The sequence below is a fragment of the Telopea speciosissima genome, chromosome 1, assembly GCF_018873765.1.
Source record: "Telopea speciosissima isolate NSW1024214 ecotype Mountain lineage chromosome 1, Tspe_v1, whole genome shotgun sequence".
In the NCBI taxonomy this organism is placed as follows: domain Eukaryota; kingdom Viridiplantae; phylum Streptophyta; class Magnoliopsida; order Proteales; family Proteaceae; genus Telopea; species Telopea speciosissima.
Window position 1 is genome coordinate 84347974 of NC_057916.1, and position 18270 is coordinate 84366243.

General features: G+C 37.7%; 2 protein-coding genes across 2 annotated transcripts; one reads left to right on the top strand and one right to left on the bottom strand.

Annotated features, from left to right (window-relative positions):
- Nucleotides 1-686: 686 nt before the first annotated feature.
- On the bottom strand, nt 687-11985 carry LOC122658857 (bidirectional sugar transporter SWEET3b-like). Its single transcript, XM_043853999.1, has 7 exons — nt 11935-11985; nt 11781-11817; nt 11423-11645; nt 10438-10599; nt 9354-9473; nt 8985-9218; nt 687-697 (listed from the first exon to the last, which is right to left on the bottom strand). The coding sequence occupies exons 1-6, from the start codon at nt 11969-11971 to the stop codon at nt 9054-9056; spliced, it is 744 nt and encodes a 247-aa protein (XP_043709934.1). The 5' UTR covers nt 11972-11985; the 3' UTR covers nt 687-697; nt 8985-9053.
- On the top strand, nt 2176-6093 carry LOC122658850 (histone H3-like centromeric protein HTR12). Its single transcript, XM_043853987.1, has 8 exons — nt 2176-2253; nt 2371-2408; nt 2530-2575; nt 2650-2777; nt 3883-3957; nt 4285-4360; nt 5789-5889; nt 5927-6093. Exons 1-7 carry the CDS (start codon nt 2187-2189, stop codon nt 5842-5844), a joined length of 486 nt encoding a protein of 161 aa, XP_043709922.1. The 5' UTR covers nt 2176-2186; the 3' UTR covers nt 5845-5889; nt 5927-6093.
- Nucleotides 11986-18270: the final 6285 nt, after the last annotated feature.

An 18270-nucleotide genomic window follows, 5' to 3' on the forward strand; every position in this document is an offset into this window, starting at 1 on the left:
AATCAAGATCAAGGTGTGAAATTTTGGATTTCGACTTGTCATTTCTGTCGAAACCAAAATCTTTCAGCGAAATTGCGATTTTGACATTACAATTTCTATGGAAACGAAAATATTTCGTGAAATTTTGAACCATGGCCAAAATTGATCATGGGTAGTGGCCTAGTGGGTGCCATTCAAAGAAAAGGAGGAAGCCTTTATTCATTTTCTTGAGGTTATTATTCAGAATGAGATGATAGCCTTCTTCAGCGGCATTCAATGAACATTGTCTACAACATCGCTTGAAGTTATATACCTTCAAAGGCAGGTAGTTTTATGTATGCCACCCTTTAGCTAAATTGGAAACTAGTTCACTCTAGGATGGGCATTTTCAACATTTCCCCCTGTTCTTATATATAGAATTATAGATTGAGTTCGCTTTCAAGCTGCGTAGCATACGCTAGCACCTCCCAGTATCTATCTCTCTTCTCCCACAATAGGGGACAGATATATCATTTCATAGGAGGGAAGAGAAAGATAGACATAGGGAGGCATTAGCGTATGATACGCAGACTAGTAGCGTTCTTTTTCCCTTTTATGCATTTATATGATAGGGTTGGGCTGGGCTCGCCTCGGTCCAGGCTCAACCCTAGGCCTGAAATTCTCAACTTTTGGCCTAGCTAATTTGTAGGTTGAAAAGCCCAGCTTGGTTCTCGTTGGGCTCAAGGTAGGCTTTGGCTTACTAAGTAAGAGTGTCAATTTAGAACCGAAACTAAAATCGATGGATTAAAATAAAACCAAACTGAGAAAAAAGGGGTTCAATTTAGTTTTGAAAAGTAAAATTGCATTTGGTTAGATTCGATTTTGGTTTTAGATTACAAATCGGTAGTTTGAATTGAACTGAACCGAATATTGTAATCCGTATAAACCGAACCTAAATCATACTAAATCTACAAACATGTGTGTTTTGTTATGTGAAGTTACCTACTATGATTTCTTTGTTCAGTTGTGTAAAAGAGATTAAAAGATATTGAATCTACAATGGAAGTGTATCTTAACGAGGTTGTAATTTACTTTCAAATAGCAGTTTATTTCTACTTAAACTAAATTTGAACCGAATTATCAAGACCTGAACCGAATGAAGCAAAATATGAATTGAATCGATTGGTTTAGTTTTTGATTTGAGGTTATGAAAAATATTTGGTTTCATTTGTACCTGTTGTATCTTGAACCCAATCGAAGCTGAACAAAAAAAATGAAAATCAAACCAATCCACTTATCATCGGCCTGAAGCTGTACCCCTACTCCAGAGTTGGTTCAAACATTGTAAAGGGCAAATATGTAATTTAACAGACACCTTCATCCGTAATCTCGGTATCGGCTGGATCGGATCAGCCAATTCAAATCAGAATCACCCAAAGTTAGGCAAATATGAAACTTTTGCCCCTGTTTTATTTTTATTTTTTTTTATATTTATAAAAAACCTGATTTTCTTAACCTTTTTACCCTTATTCTTACAGTTGGATCGGATTGATATTGGGATCGGTCTCGGCCGATACAGATCCAATTTGGCCAAAATCGATCGATCCGATCCGAGATTATGAACAATGGGCATGGCTCATAATCTTAGGTTCAGATCAGTTCGGTCTGAATATTGACCGATCCGATACTGATCCACTCATACAATCTAAGGGTAAAAAAAATATATAAAAACCAATTTTTATTAAAAAGCTGAGGTAATTCAATTTGGATCCTCTATGGCCGGGCAGCCAAGTGGCTGGCATGCAGCCTCACACAGGTAGGATGTGGACCCCACCTGGGCAGGTGCTCAGGCAGTGGGTAGGGTGATCATTTTGCCCCTACATGTGTGAGGACGCATGCTGGCCGCTCGACTGCCCGACTGTAGAGGATCAGAATCCAAGGAAATTCAGTCCGATCCAGATCAGTATCGAACGAGACCGATCCTGAACCGATTGAAATGGCGAGACCGAATCGAAATCACCGAATTCATCAACGGTACCCTGCCCACTTCTGGACCTCCTACTGACTCTACTACTTCCCGGTTCCTAGAGCGGGAAATTTGATGAGATGATTCTGGGGAACTTTTGTTTTTTTTAATGAGACCTAGAGCGGGAAATTGTTATTTGGAGTAGTTTGAAGTTTGAACTGAAAACACCGAAATCACTGTTCCTCTCTCTCCCCTCGCTTCCATGGCGAGAGTTAAACATAGGGCCACCAGGTCCAGAGGTTCTATACGAAAATCTGTACGATTATCAGGTCTGTTCTCTCTCTCTCTGTGCTTTGGGTCGGGAGGAAGTTTATCTGAATTTCTGTGGAGTTCTCAATCATGGAACCCTAATTTTATATGTTACTCTCTTTTCCATCTTCTAATAGGAGCTGAAGCAACTTCTGCATCTGCTGGCCCGAGTTCGGTACTTATCTCATGTTTAATTTATCAATTTCTCTTATTGATCTTCTTCTCTCCTACATTTTTATTCTGGAATTGATTCCTGAAATCTTTTAAATTTATCTGTTACAAAAATTAACATTTAGGATTCTGGTGGACAAGCTAGAGGAAATGCGGCCGACGCACCGGGAAGTAAGTCCTTTGCTGCCTCGAACTCTGTAATTGGTGGTTTCTCTAGCTGAAATAGTGAATTATTGATGCCTCAGGCTCTGCGGCAAGACAGAGGCAACGTAAACCTTACCGCCACCGCCCAGGAACGGTAGCTCTTCGGGAGATTCGCCAATTTCAGAAATCTTATAAACTGCTGATACCTGCGGCACCTTTCATTAGAACTGTGAGTTACTAAGCTCACATTGATCTTAAGTGTTGTACTTTCTCAGACATTGTTAAGGTAAGCTTGTTTGGAACAGTGTCTGATAAAATGATACCAGCTAAACCTAATATGAATTTGGGTTTGGTAATTATTGGATCCTCGAATAGAACTGTTTGTTTAATGGACTGAACAAAAACTGCAACTGTGCCCTGTGGACATGCGTTTTATATAGGCAATTTTGCTTGGGAGAGCTAAATTTGTCCCGAGTTCATTAACAAGGACAACATTCATGGACATTGTCCCGGACTGTCCAACTGTTGCTTAGCCATGGAGTTGGCTATAGAACTGAACACCTTACTTTTCTTACTATTTCTATCCATCTGATTGAAGCAATGGTGCTCTTTGTAACCTGTCCTAATGAGCCCTCCTATGTAGATTTTTAGGATCATCTAAAGAGTTTAATGGTGCAATGTTTGGTTCATGGGTGGTCCAGGAGATGTTCTAGTGTGTGAAAGTGAAACAGGCTGGATAGATTTCTGTATGTACAACACTCATTCAGACGGTAGGATAGGTTTCTTAGAAACAACGAAACCATTCCTTTGTTGTGGCCTCTGAAGGATTGTCCCAACATTTAGACATCTCCAGTTGACCTAGAATTTTTTTAGTAGGAAAAACAGATGAACACATGAGCATAAAAAACTAGGGATGGATGATCAGTCTATATACATCAACTCAAAATATGTTATTCAACATTATTGCATTTATCCAAATTTAGGTTTTGTTAGGTTTGGTTTGTGATAAACTCTTCTTTCATGAGTGTGTAAATGGATCGTAAAGCAACAATTACTTTAAGTTTTAGGTGTTGTTGTGCTATTTTTTTTTGGTTATGGTGTGCTTTGTAGTAATCTTTGAATATAGCTGATTGAAAAAAAAAAGAGGATCCACGTAGCCAACCCCATTTATTTGGGATAAGGCCGAGTTGAGTTGAGCATGTGCTTTGTAGTAAGACTTTTTCATTTGCTGTTAGTTAATTGAGCTTGTTGATCATTTGAATTTAGGTACTTAAGCTTGTAGAAAATGAGTTATTAAAGACTTATTCTAATGAGTAGCTTCATTTTTGTTTCAGGTAAGGGAGATTAGTACCTTCTTTGCTCCAGGGGTAACTCGTTGGGCAGCTGAAGCTTTGGTAGCTCTTCAAGAGGTACTAAAACCATTAGTTTATACCTTATCAGTCGAAACACACTAAAATGCCTCTAGACCATGTCTATTTAGAAACTCATTTTATCCCCTTTCTCCAATGGGAGCCATCCTCTATCTCTTCGTGTATTAAATTCATCATTTAAATGTACATTTGAAATGTCATTATTCAAGTCAATCGAGAATCAATCATCTATGAAATCTATTTCTCTATTGGTGCTGCTCACCAAAGATTTCCAATCATGCCTTTCTCTAGTAACTATGCCAAGCCATTACATCTTATGGATCTTTATAAATATATGTTGCACTTACTGGATGACCCTCTTTGTAGGCGGCAGAAGATTATTTGGTTCATCTGTTTGAAGATGCAATGCTTTGTGCAATCCACGCAAGGCGTGTTACTCTTAGTAAGTTGGAGTTCTTAATGAAGTGGAGTTGTGTTCTTTCTTTTCATTTAGCATTCTGTTTACCTCATAGATTTCTTGTGCATATTCATGATGCTTAGAGCTGGTGACAGGTTTATTAGTTTATTGATTCCTTTTCTCTTGATAAGATCATTTCATTCAACACTATTTATCGACAACAACAATTTGGTTTGATAATCATTTTCTTAATGCTTTTACTTGATAAATCATGCATGGGTTGGGATTCAAAGAATGCAGTCTTTGTTTTCAGTGCTGAATGTCCTGTATTCATGGAACTCTAACAAACTTGCTTCCTACTATTTTGTTCTTGTTTTATGCATAATCAATATCATTGTGTCAAGGAAGTATCCTTGGTTGTCGGTAGATGGAGGCTCTAATGTGAACCTTTAATGTGGATGAGCAATTTCCCAATTTTTTTTGGCTTGGTGTCGTTTGTCTTTTGTCAGGCTGAGGCATTGATTTTCTTATATAAGTTTGTAGAATTGGCCATTTGATAAGAACCATGCTTGGAGGGGCATGGATACTATATAAGAGGATAAAACCTAGAGGTAGAAAGTGTGTGGACTTAACAAAAAGGGAGAGTCTGGGCATGGTTCCACAGTGGGTTGCATTATCTGTTATGCACTTATGGTTGGGAAGAAATTACTACCACTTCCATGAAGTAAATGGCATTGAACATTGAACATTTTTAACTTTAATATGGTTCTAGGAATTTGCATGGAATACTAGGAATATCTCATTGAGGATTTAATTTGTCACCATCATTTTTGCACTTGTTTGTTTGCTTAGCTATCAAATCATTGGAGAAAACAAATATACAGATATAATGAAGAGACATAGATTCTGCCATTTCACCTGATTCTGGTTTCAGTGGGTTCTGAGCAGGCTTAGTTCCCTTCCAATTTACTTCTAATAGCTGCTGGACAAATGAAGCTCACATCTTTGTTCTCCTGGAATGGTTCATTTTTAACCGTATGACATTTGCTAGTTGCTTTTGTTGCCCAATTTCCATAGCATTTTTTTCTTTGATGTTCTAAATATCAATTGTCACCAAATAATAAAGTTGGGAAAGGTGATGCATAAGTTATAAAGTGGGGAAGCCCTCAAGTACATTGTATAATGCTGGAATCTGCATTGAGAAACTAGAATAAGTTAAAAAGTGCAACTTATAATACAGGTGTATATGTCATGTCGAATTGACTTTTCAATATTGTTCATTATGTATTCAATTATTTCCCTGTTAAATATGCTAGTATGGCCCTAGTTGTACTGGGATGAAGTTGTTACTGACCTATGTTTTTGCCATTGGCCTTCACCATTCCCTGAAAGTTAAGTTATTTGATGAGATATCTTTTAGTAATTGCTTCCATTGTAAACTAACTTGTCTGTGTTTCTCTGTTTTCGCTCTAGTGCAAAAGGACTGGGCACTAGCACGACGATTGGGAGGGAAAGGGAGGCCTCGGTGAGGGGGGTGCAGCACTTTTTGGGATTACCACCTGTGGATGGTAAATGTTGCATTTTTTTCTTCTTTTGTAAATGATGTTAAATGTTACATTTATTTTTAAGTTTGATAGCAATTGCATTCTTTTTTTCTTATGTAATCATATGACAAAATTTGCAAACAGTAACCAATCTTAGAGTGCTTTTGTCGGTTCTGTAGCATCTTCAGAGATTTATTGGATGGTGATGGAGTAATCTGAGTCTTATCTGATTCATAATCTAGCCCAAGATTCTTTTTTTTTTGGTGGAGTTGGGGGGGGGAGGGGGTTTGGCTGACTTGGATGGGTGTTATGGATAGGGGTCATTCAACAGGAGATAGCAGTGTAACCAGTGGATGTCTAATCAAATGGATGCTTCCAAGTTCCAATTAGTAGACCACATGTTTGATTGCGATATCCTAAAGTCATAGGGTAAAAATGATCAACCTTCTAATAATTAATATTGTGAGAAATGAGAATATCAAAGCAATAAAACCAGTAGCTGAGAAGAATAAGAGAATCAGAGAAGAGGGAGAACTACCCGCGGTTGAGTTTTGAGCAGAATAGCTCAACCGTGGGCTTCTTACTTCTATTTATAATCAATTAAATAAAATCCAAGTACAATTAAGTAACTTAAGAAGACAATATCCAAAGCACCCCTCACTAACTCTTGCTAATAATAATAAAGAACCAAAAAAAAAAAGAAAAGGAATAAACCCACAGCAGTAAACCGAGACACACTTAACAAATATTTATCAAGAACAATTTCTTACCCTAAACCCAAGATAAATAAATAGTTCTTAAAGGAAATAAGTTTAACTTGCAATTATTAATTACTATTTTAAGATGTTTTAGTATATCTTTCTTAAGGGAAAAAAACTCATTTGAATGGACCGGTTTTGGTAAGCTTACCAAAGTGGCCTATTTTCATTGTGCCATATGGAATGATGATGTGGCAATTGTGATTGTTAGATGGATGATATATGGTTTGGATTAGCTATGTGTCAAATTTCAAATCTTAATTCAATCAATTTACTTTGTGTATTATTAGCATGCATCCCCATGTATGTCTATGCATGCCACTCTTCTAAAGTCTTGAATTTTCAAACCTCTATTTTGCCACTTGGCAAACTTTGTTTGGATTGAAATTTTACATGTGAGCAAGGGTATCTTGAGGTTTACCTGTTGGGCCAATCTGTATTGCTTCAGATATTTGGGCTGCCTTGATAACTGATAAATTTATCAAGGCAGGCTGTTCTGAAAAGTGTTACCCTTAGAATATTTGTTTCCATAGATGTTTACATACAAAACATGTGTGAACAGTTTCAGAGTAGCCATAGTTATGGTTGGTTTTAGTTTCTGATTTATTTGAAACCTTTGGTGAAGAAGGGTAATGTCGGTGGACCGAGGGGTTGGACTGGAATCAAGCTGGGCTGAGTTAGCTTAAACTTGGCTTATTCTAAATTGGGGCATTACTGCTAACCCAATCCTGGCTGGAGGCGTAGTAATCGTGCCTGGGCATAAGTATAGGCTGGTTTTTCGCTCTAACTGATGACAATTTTAAAGCTATGCCAGGCCAAGATGGGCCAAATCTTGGTATCCGTTGGGCCAGTGGAGCAAATATCCATCTACTTGTTCAATTGTACAGGCCTGGTTGACAGAAGGTTGAGAGTTTTTTTTCACTCAATTGTTAAATACTGGGCTTAGCTATATCCTTGGAACTCTGTTTTTTAATGAAAACTGCATAGAGATATTCTTTCTGGTTCGGGTTAGACAGAGAAGTTGGTGCGAGATAAATTTTACGTAAACTCCAGTAGTCCCCCCGCCCCATGCCCACAAAAGAGGGGGAAGGAGGGGTGGTGGGGAGGGAGAAAAAGAACCAAAACTGATTCTGTACTGGAATGTTCTGAAACTGGTAGTGAAGACGATGTCAAGGTGGATGTGGAACCACCACCTTAGATATTCATCTACGAATATGGTAGGGTGCAAGTAAGTTTGAAACCTTGTTACACTAATTGATAGATGTCATGAGTATTTATTATTTGGCACGAGGTTGAGTTTTATTTGATCCATTTAATTATTTGATTAATAATGCATTCAAATTTTTTGATCCATTTGCATATTATGTTTCAATGGTATTTTATGTGGAGAACAATTTTGGTATTTGGGATCGAAATTGATCGAAAATCGAAGTTTCTTAATGGTTTGGTTTTGGTCTCACTCATTCTTAGACCAATTTAGCCTGATTGAAATCGGACCAAATCGATCGATTTGACATCTCTATAATTGTTGTGCACGTAGGTTGAATGCTTAGCAACTTTGGCTGTGATTGGTATGCATTCTTGGAATATATTTTGGATCTAGAATGTATTTTAAAACTTGATTCTTTTTTTTTCTCCACTTGAGAATGTTCTGGACCCGTAATCTTTTCCAAGAATGTGTACCAAGCACAGCATAGCCTTAAACTTCCTAGAAATCAAGAGTATTGATTTGATTAGGCCGCCAGTTTGCCCTCCACAGCCATCAGATTTAAACCTGAAATTTGGTAATGAAACCCACCCAACTCCCAATTTGACCTGATTAGTAACCATCAATATTTCCACTAGAAATTTACAACTTTCATGGCATCGATCCTCTGAGTCATCCTTTATGAGTCAATAAAGGAAAACAACAATTCCGCAGTCTCTCTCTCTCGCTCTCTCTCTCTGGAAGATGCTTAGAGTGATTTCTTCGTAGCCTTTCCTTTCAATATTTCCAGAATTTGTTTGATTATTTTGTTCCACTTGGACAAAAGCCAAAAGTTATGGAGATAAGAAAGTGCCAACAGTAAAGCTCCACTCAACCAAACCAACATTGGATTTGTAATTTTGTTGTTCATATTGACTTAAAATTCATTCTTTCTTTGCTACAAACAAGCTACACCCTAAATCAGTTAAAAGTACACCCCAAGCCCTTCCTACACTTTTTTTTCCCCCTCTTGTATATATTCTTATCTCATTTCTTAGAAAATGAGACTGCCGGCAAATCGATAAAAGATGGTTTTCACTTTCACCTGTTACAGCCACCAAAAAAGAAGAGAAAGCCCACTTAGTCTTCCTTGTATAGAAGTAACTAAAATTAGAGTAAACAGGAAGGGGTGAAACTAAATAAATTTACTAAAAACCTTTGAAAGAGAAACAAGACCGAACTATTCTTACTTAGATCTTGCCATTGGTGCCATTGATCAGAGTCTGCGGTTTATGTTCCACTCCATTGGTTTCTATGTCCTTCTTGCTTGGTTCTTCAATTACTCCCTTCTTACGATAAATGCAATATAGTATCAGCTGGAAAAGGCCCAATGGGCTCCCTATGAGATTTGGACTCTGCACCAATCAAGTAAAAAAGTGTAGCCATGTCAAATAATTTGGTAGAGAAATGTTAAACCCTAGGGCTTAGAGGGTTTAGGGGGTTAAAGAAGAAGAAAATGTGTGAAATACTGAAATGGTTGGTGTACACACCGTAAGGAAAATATCATGACTTAGTAGACCATATACCATCCAGAGTGAACTAGCCAGGAATGAGAAGAGGGACAAGTAGAACGGCATGAATTCCACGCTCTTCGTCTTAAACACTTTTTTCTGTAAATGGCAAAAATATAAAAGGGTTTAGGTGAACCAGAAGCTTATAAATTCTCACAAAACAAGTAAAGTTACATTCTTTTCTTTTCTGGGGTAAGTTATCCTAAACTAAGTTTAGGCACTCTGTCACAATGATGGTCATAGGTGAAGGAATTCATTTTTCCAATGTGGGCGGAGAAAAATTCGATCTTTTTCTGGCATGGTTTCTGTTCGCTTATGGTGAAGTAATTCCTCCTTCACCAAGGTCATTGGTGCCATCAAATTGTATTAGAGAAGGGTAATTTCAATTTCGTAAAACCGATAGAGGGAAATTTTTTCTCATTCCACAGTGGTGAAGGAAAACTTGGTCCTAAAATATTTGAAGGGCTGCTTTGGGAGGGAGGGGGTTGAGTTGAAAACTGCAAGCTGATTGAGGCGGAACTACAAAAATTCTCTTGTTTTTTAACATCACCTTCAATTTTAACTTTTTAGAGAAGGACTAAACTTTCTAGGAATTTTTTTTTTAATGGTGTTGGAAATATGTGATAAAAATCTGATATTGACATACCGTATGGTTGGTACACTATAAAAATAGGGCTGCATCTAGACACATGGGATGGGATGGCGGCGGAGTTTGGGTCATTCAGGAGGGGCAGGTCAGTCATTTTTCCCATGATCATGTGTTTAGACGCACCCTGCGCCCTGTGCAGAAAAATTTATCCCATAAAACTATAGGTTTGAGTGGTCCAATCAGTTTGTAACTTAAAAAGGTCCTTTATAATAAACTAATGGTCATTGTTCTCAGTGGCCCAGTGGGTAGTGTGGCACTTGCGTGCATGCAGTGGCCAATGAGAGTGCGTACATTAGCATCATAGGGGCAGGTTATTTTGCCTCCTCTAAATATATATATATATATATATATATATATATATATATATAGAGAGAGAGAGAGAGAGAGAGAGAGAGAGAGAGAGAGAATACTAACCACAGCAACCAGTGGAGATCCGTACATCAAAACAGAGGCCACCAGGCCGATGCTGCCTACAAAGACTTTGCGCAGACGATGGGTATGCAATGCGAATGTTGAAGCAAATGCGGTGATGAAGATTGCTGTTATCACTGGTAGCATTACCACGGCAACCACCTTCTGCACTTTCATGTCCATTACTCCTTCATTATTATCTTCTCATATTATTCTATATATTACAATCACATTATCACCCTCCCCCCCCCAACCAAAAAAACACCCCAACACTATATCCACTCATAGAGGAAGTCCGGATCAGCTCCAGTTACGTGAAGGCTTCACAGATGGTTTCGTGACGATACCTCTATGTTGCTATTAAGAGTGTTTATAGGGCATTTGTAGAAGAAAAAGAACATATATAATCACAAAACCATACATAAAAGAGTCATTACACTCCACATTTAAGGAACTGATCTGGGCTCTCATCATAGAGCCATAGCGGTACACTTACATGGGAAAGAAAATTTTGCTACTACATTCCCGCTACAAGGCTAGCAGCCAAGGAAATAGAATAGAATAATTCACTTCCCCTTTGGGTTCATAAATACCCTCATAGGTTTTAGTATTTTCTAAAATATCCTTTAAGATCACATTTCCTTGGCTGTCAGCCTTGTAGAAGGAACCTTCCTACTACACCTAGCACCAAAATTTCATCCACTTACATGTAAGTAAGAGAGAGAGAGAGAGAGAGAGCTATAGACCCATGCACATTTTTTTTTTTTTGGTTCTTCCTTTCAAGTCTTGATTGACCTCATATACTTGAGGAACTCTCTTCACCTATAGCCTCAAGATTTTGAATTGAACCTTTAAGCGGTATTTAGTAGCCTTACTATGAAGATGGTTTGCATGTATTGTTGAATGTATTGTATGAAATATATATTGATTCTGTTAATTGAAGAACTAGAAAGGAACTGATCAAAATATAAATTAAAAATTTACTTGCCTTGCCCTTTGGTGAAGCAAACCAGAAATATATGATGATAAAGGTTATCTCTAGGAGAAACCCAAGGCCATTAATGGTGACAAGAGGGAAATTTTCCCACTTGTTGCTCACTACAGGCAAACCATACCAGGTGTAGAGAAAACAGTTAAACAAAGCTAAAATATAAGGGACACATGAGAACTCCTCAGTGTTCCTCTTCCTTATGACCCTTTTGAAAGTTAATCTGTTCAAACAAACAACAAACAACAAACAACAAAAAAAAAAAAAAAGATTAGAACCTCATTTACAAGTATCAATTGGATTTTTCTTTCTTTGAATGCAAGAAATGAAGTACAGGGTATTAAAGGGTTGTTATTACATGGGTGCAGCATATAGTAGCAAAGAAGCCGCATTCCCTGCAACAAGTAAGTAAGACACATTACTATGAACTTAATTGTATGTTTGGCATCAACAAACTGGATAGAAATGTAAAGGAAATAAAGAAAACCAGAAGGAAGGCAAGCTAGGTATACCCATTATTCCAACTGCCATGCGCAAGGTAAATCCCATGGCTTTGCCTCTCAGGAGAATGGACTTAATTAATGATGATTGATGTCTCCTGATGAAGGGTTGGTTATATAAGATGAGAGAGCTGTGAAGGGGAGGGTAAGTGCTGTCTTGTGTCCCAATAAGCTATGAAGGGGAGGGTAGGTGCTGTCTTATGTCCCAAAGGCAAAAGGTTTTATGAACAGTCATGCCCATAAATATCTATGGTTGATCCATCTAGTTGTGCCAAGTGGATGCCTGATTCTGATGATTTAGTAAAGGCAAAAGGTTTTATGAACATACAGTCATAAATATCTATGGGTGATCCATCTAGTTGTGCCTAGTGGATGGATCATGTCGAAAATTTTGATAACTTGATATTTAGAGAATGCTCTGGATCAGTCGCTTGTCAAATTTCATACTTAAATTCAATCGTATATTTCCAAGTGCACAAGGTTCTCGCATTCGAACTCATGACCTCTTGGTCACATTGGAGCAATCTTATCGTTGTACCAAGGTCCACCCATTGCCTAGTGGATGCCTAATTCTAATAACTTACTAAAGGCAAAAGGTTTTATGAACGCTCATGTACATAAATATCATTCACCAAAAAAATATTTACATGAATATCAATGGGTGTTCCAAATTTTAATTATTTGATATTTAGATAGTGTTCTGGATTGGTTACAATTGTACCTTCTTGGTAGTGTAAGCGTTGTGTTGCACTTCATTGGTAGTCTAAGAATTTTAAAAGCTTTATTTTTCCAATTGGCCAATTTTAATTGAGCTGAAAGAGCAGGGGTCATAGGGTATCTATGGACGAATCACTTATTTGTATTATATAGCAGGTCTGATAGGGTTGATCTTGTAGAGAGGTAAGAGTCTAAGGTCTCCTGCTCACATGTCAAGTTTCAACTCAATTGGAGATATCCCCAAGTGGTAAAATAAAGCTTTCAAAAACTTTGGACAAGCAATGAGGGTGCATGACTTTGCTTAGACTATCAAAAGGTGAATGACAAAGATATATGACTCGAGTTAAAACATAAGGAATTTGATTACTTGAAAGGAATTTTATTTAGATTTTTATAAATAAAAGAAAAGTTAGAATGAGATGGGAAAGGGGCACAAAATATAAGGAATTTGTGGTAAGTTTTGGTTCTTTAGTGAGTGGAAAATGTCACAACCCTGTAAGGAATTTTTCCACTAATCCTAATTCCTAACCACATGTGATATATCTCTTAGCCAAATGGTGGCAAGTTTTGTTTTTTTTATTCTGTTTCTTAAAAAGGACACAGATGGCTGGACTCAAAGAGTAGAAGAAGCATTTCAATTCCCATCCTGAGAATCAAAATATACCCAACAAACACCACATATGCTCTTGTGTGGTGTAAAATTAACAGAAAATCACAAAACAGCAAAAAAGTGAGAAAAAAACTATTCCCCCAAATAATCTCTCCTCAACTGTATTTTAAGTACTTATTCAAGGTAAAGAACAAACTAAAAGAAAAGGAAACCATATATTTTGCTTGGAATTAGAAACAAGTTTTGTCTTCTTCTGCTGTTGTGGGGCTTCCATTATTCACCATTAATCTTTCCTTATTCATTCTCTCTCTTTTTCCTTCCCTTTACCCTAAAAAAAAAATTCTATATTCATTTATTCCCAGCATTCTGGGTTTCAATACCTTGTTCGATCAGTGGCTCAGTGCTGTTCTTTGATTACTTGAAAAGTTCTTCACATATGAGAATTACGTACGAGGATAGTATAATATGATACTGCTGTGATGGAACTGTCTTAGTAGTGGCTCACCTCATTCTTCAAAACCCATCATCTGTCTTACTAGTTGGATTCGAAAAATTATCTCCTCTAGTTCTCTGTCCAGATCAGTTCCCCCAGTTTCTCTAATAAGGGGTGTGGACTCCACCTAGGCAGAGTGTTCGGGCAGGGGTAGGGTGGTCATTGTGCCCCCTTTATTAGGGGGATTGGGGAACTGGGCTAGGCAAGGAACCGGAGGGGATAAAGAGATCCATTGGATTCACTTTTTGTTGAAAACAAAATCACACCAAAAAGAAAAAAAAGAAACCTCTCTCTTGTTACAAGACTTCCAGAGAGTTCAGTCCAAAAGCTAACTTGAAAAGAAGGAGAACCCAAAGTCTTATAAGCACACATCAAGTCACCAAGGCAATTGATGTTGGATTCTGACTTTTTTGTCAAGTAGCCCTTTTATTCTCCCTATGTCGCCCCTCTCCTAAGTAGTCAACCGTATAAGATGGGGTCAATGAAAGCACCAATGTTATAAGACTTCAGGAGAACCCAACCCAAAAGCTAGATTGAAAGGAGGAAGAGCCCAAAATTTTATAAACACACATCAAGTCACCCAGGCAGCCAGCCGATGTGAAACCATGTTACCAATCAGATCTATGTGGAGTGTGGATCTCTCTCTACACATATTTTTCTGGGTTTGAAGGGAAGAGTGATCTCCTCTCCAACCAGTCTACTATAGAGAGAGTAAGATGAGATAAAACGAGGGAAGAGAAAGAGATACAAATATCAAAATGGGTGCGTGATAGTAGTAAAGGTGACAGTGAGGAAGGGCACATTCACTGCAACGCTGCTGCTGCTGCTACTACTACTACTAATACTGTAATCCATGGGATGAACTGGTAAAGGTCCACCTGACTAGTTCTTTTCATTCACAGCACTTGCTTCCCTTTCTCTCTCACTGTTCTTTCTTCTACCTTTTCTCGTGGTAACAATTTGTCTCATTGGCACAGGTTTTGCGCACGCGTAGCACAGGCCCACTTGGCCGGGTAGGTGGGCCCATACCTCTCCCGATGTTTTCCTTTTAATGGGAAAAGAAGTACTGACCAAACAATAATAACTAAATAAAAAGCTTTTCACATTGTTATCAACAATATCATGGTTCTAAGTATCGGTATCGTATTGTCCGTATATGTATCGGTTGTGCTAATCACTGATATTGATACTATGCTGATATCGTATCGATAGCACGGTACGGACAAGGGATAAAATGGTCAGAAAACTCATTTTTTTAAAAATTTCAGGGGTATTTTTATCCGATACAGTCCATCCAGGCCGATACCGTATCAATATCATATCGATTTGACGTGTTGTCGATACCCGTTTCGATACCGTGCTCTAAAACCATGATCCATGTACATAGATAATTTCTTATCTCTAGTTTATACCAACTGTCTTAGCTACCGAAATCAAGCACGTACTTTGATTTACAAATTATAATGTACAATGATTTGGGGTTTAACAGTATTGAATTATATACCCAATAGTTCATTATGAGATATTATTTAGTGAACAATTATTGAGAAATAATTATAGGTTAATTATTTTTTTAATTATGATATAATTTAGTTTGATTAAATCATCAACAATAATTAAAAGAGATATGAAATCCTTTTTAGAATCTACCTCGTCTTCCCACTTTAGAAGCTTCCTTCTTTAGAAGCAAGAATGATTGTGCAAATACTAAACATCACCAAAGTCACATTGGTTTAGGAAACTAAATGTTAAAAATCATTGGAACCCTAATGGGGCTCCACTATATAAGCAAGAGAAGATGAGGCTAGACTGAAACTGTTTATGAACTTAGGGAGAATGTTCTCTGTGCCCAGGCACATGGGCAGCCTATGCAGGGGGGCACGGTGGTCATTGCGCCTACCCCCATGTGCCTGGGTTTGTCCTGCGCTGCGGCACAGAGAACAACACCCCATGAACTTATTACCTTTTCCTTCCATCTTCGAGTTCCAGAGAGTCACAAAACCTAGACTGAAACCGTTTGTGAACCTATTAATTACCTCAAATTGGTTAAAAAATTGAGACCTAAACCATTTAATGAATGATTTTAGTTTCACAAATTGGAACCATTTAATAAAGGAGCTGATTTCAATTTCTATCTAATGCACTCTAAATTGAACCAAATCGAACCAAACTATTTAAACCGAAATTTCACCGTACACAGGCGGCACTACATCTACAGCACAATCAAGATTCATTCCAATGTTATCCAAGTGAATTGCATGGCGGAGACTGCACATCCTCATGCATGGCCACCTTCATATTGATGGCTTGGTATTTAATCATTATTAGACCATGACTTAATTAATTAATGAAAAATATCCCAATGATGTCCGCTTAACATAAGTCTTTTTTAAAAGAGGGTTTTTTTTTTTAATTTTAAAATTCATTTTCTCTCCCCTCTATGACCATATGTTTTCTCACAATTTTTTTTTGTTTTTGTTTTCTTACAGCTCTGACCATTGTGCATGCTCTCCTGTCAACAATACCGTCCAACATGCTACTACTATTGGTGTAGTGTGGGAGATTATTCCTACTCTTGTAATATAGGGAACCCTACGCATGAATGAAAGCAAAGCTATTAGTAATAAAGCCGATCTCATTATTAGGCCATGACCTAACGCATATTGTTTAACATGTAAGTGTTCACAAAGGGTTTTTTTTTGTAGACATGTAGTAGAATGGAAGGCGTTAAAATTTTTGTGGAGAGATGGACACCAAGGTGGCAAGTTCCCTTGCTTAGGTATCAAGGTCTAAACAAACAAAACTTGCTTAGTGGGTAACAAAGCATTCAAAAAATCATCGAATACCAAAAGAGGTATTCTTTATACGAAGGAGGGTACATGGTTGAAGACAATTTTCTAGATGTCTAAGTTTAGAATTACTTATCATCTTTCATATTGCACTAAATAATTGTGTAAACTAAACTCTCGAATTTAGCTCGTCTTCAGGGAGCCCAGCACGCCTAGGGTGATGTCAACCGTTGGACTATGCCGCACACATCCCTAGGAGTGCACCGAGATATGTGTGGCACAGCTCAGTAGTTGGATGCCCCTGGCAGTACCTTGGGCGCTCGGCTCCCTGGAGACGATCCTAATCCCTTTCCAAACCCATAGATCTACAAAACCTAGAAGTTAGGTAGGCATCCTTAACTTTCCCCCCTTTTATTTCACTTTACTTCCAACAAAACAAGGCCTAAATGAGTCACCATCATGCCATGTTTTGTTGCCATAAAAGTATATTTTTGGGTTGATGTTTTCTTGTCCCGCAGTGCAGGCTGTGTCCAGACATATGAGAGTGGTATATCAGCCATTCTAGGGGACGGGGCAGTCATTTCGTCCATTCCCCATGTGTCTGGCGCAGCCTGCACCCCGTCCCAAAAACACGTTTGACCAAAATTTTTATTACAAATGATATTTTACATGAAAAATGTAGTTCATATAATTTTTTTAGAAAAAGACTGGGTATGCTAGCGGAGTACCGTATGCTATGTCTAACCTTTTTTTTTTTTTTTTAAATATTTGTTTTTTCAATATCTTCTTGTATTTGACCTCAAAACAAAGTAACAAACAGCAAAAAACTTATTTTTACAATAAAATTATTCTTTTGGGTTTTTTTACATGGAAACAAACAAAACCGATGAAAAACCCGAGTGAGAAAATATTATTTTCTCTAAGAAAGAAGGAAAAAAAATGTTGATCATTGAGATCCCATTTTCACGGGTTTGCATGAGAAAATTGTAATTTCCAGATTATCTGGACAGCCAAACACAGCTTCCGAGAGAGGCAAGAGGAGGACAAGATGTTTGCATTGGCCCACAGCCACTTCTCATCCTCCTAATAAAATACCAAACATGTAAAGACAGATGGGAAGTAGAAATAAAAATCCACAATCCACATCAGAAGTTCATAATTTATTATGGATGATTCCTTAAATAAAAGGTTTTAAAGTTTTTTTTTTTTTTTTTTTTGGTAAAAAAAAAAGGTTTTAAAGTTAAAGAAAACTTTGTTGGGCTTCATGCTTAAGATTATAGGTTAGTTATTGTTACCTTATTAAGCCCTTTTTACTTTTAATCTACTTAAGTCAACTAATGCGACGAGGCATGAGACAAAATGGCACTTAATTAACCCACTAACCAATTATTAACTAACGCTTTTATATTGGATTGCTTACCTAAGATTGGGGGAGGGGGTTCCATTAAATCTATTGGACTCCCACGTGTCCGCCAAAAGCGTCTTCTCTTCTTTCTTTCTTTTTTTTTTTTTTTTGGAGACTGGAGGGGTATCCGACTTTAAGCCGATTAAATCCTCCCTTGGGCTCGTACATGACCCCCGCGCCATGCACGAACTGGGAGCTTCTGGGCCCTAGTGAGTCTTAGGCGGGTGGCCCCAAGAAATTATGCAGCGGCGAAGGTTTGATCACGAGACACGTCTTCTCTTTATTATATTGGGATTTTAACTAGACTATCTAAGGATGTCAAAATCAAACCGAA

Coding starts and splice junctions, on each gene's coding strand:
- LOC122658850 (XM_043853987.1), top strand. CDS start 2,187: ATGGCGAGAGTTAAACATAGGGCCACCAGGTCCAGAGGTTCTATACGA. Junction 2,409..2,529: donor CATCTGCTGGCCCGAGTTCG/GTACTTATCTCA, acceptor ATTAACATTTAG/GATTCTGGTGGACAAGCTAG. Junction 3,958..4,284: donor CTTTGGTAGCTCTTCAAGAG/GTACTAAAACCA, acceptor CCCTCTTTGTAG/GCGGCAGAAGATTATTTGGT.
- LOC122658857 (XM_043853999.1), bottom strand. CDS start 11,971: ATGGGATTTACCTTGCGCATGGCAGTTGGAATAATGG. Junction 10,600..11,422: donor TTGCTTCACCAAAGGGCAAG/GCAAGTAAATTT, acceptor ATGAAAGTGCAG/AAGGTGGTTGCCGTGGTAAT. Junction 9,219..9,353: donor GTCATGATATTTTCCTTACG/GTGTGTACACCA, acceptor TGATTGGTGCAG/AGTCCAAATCTCATAGGGAG.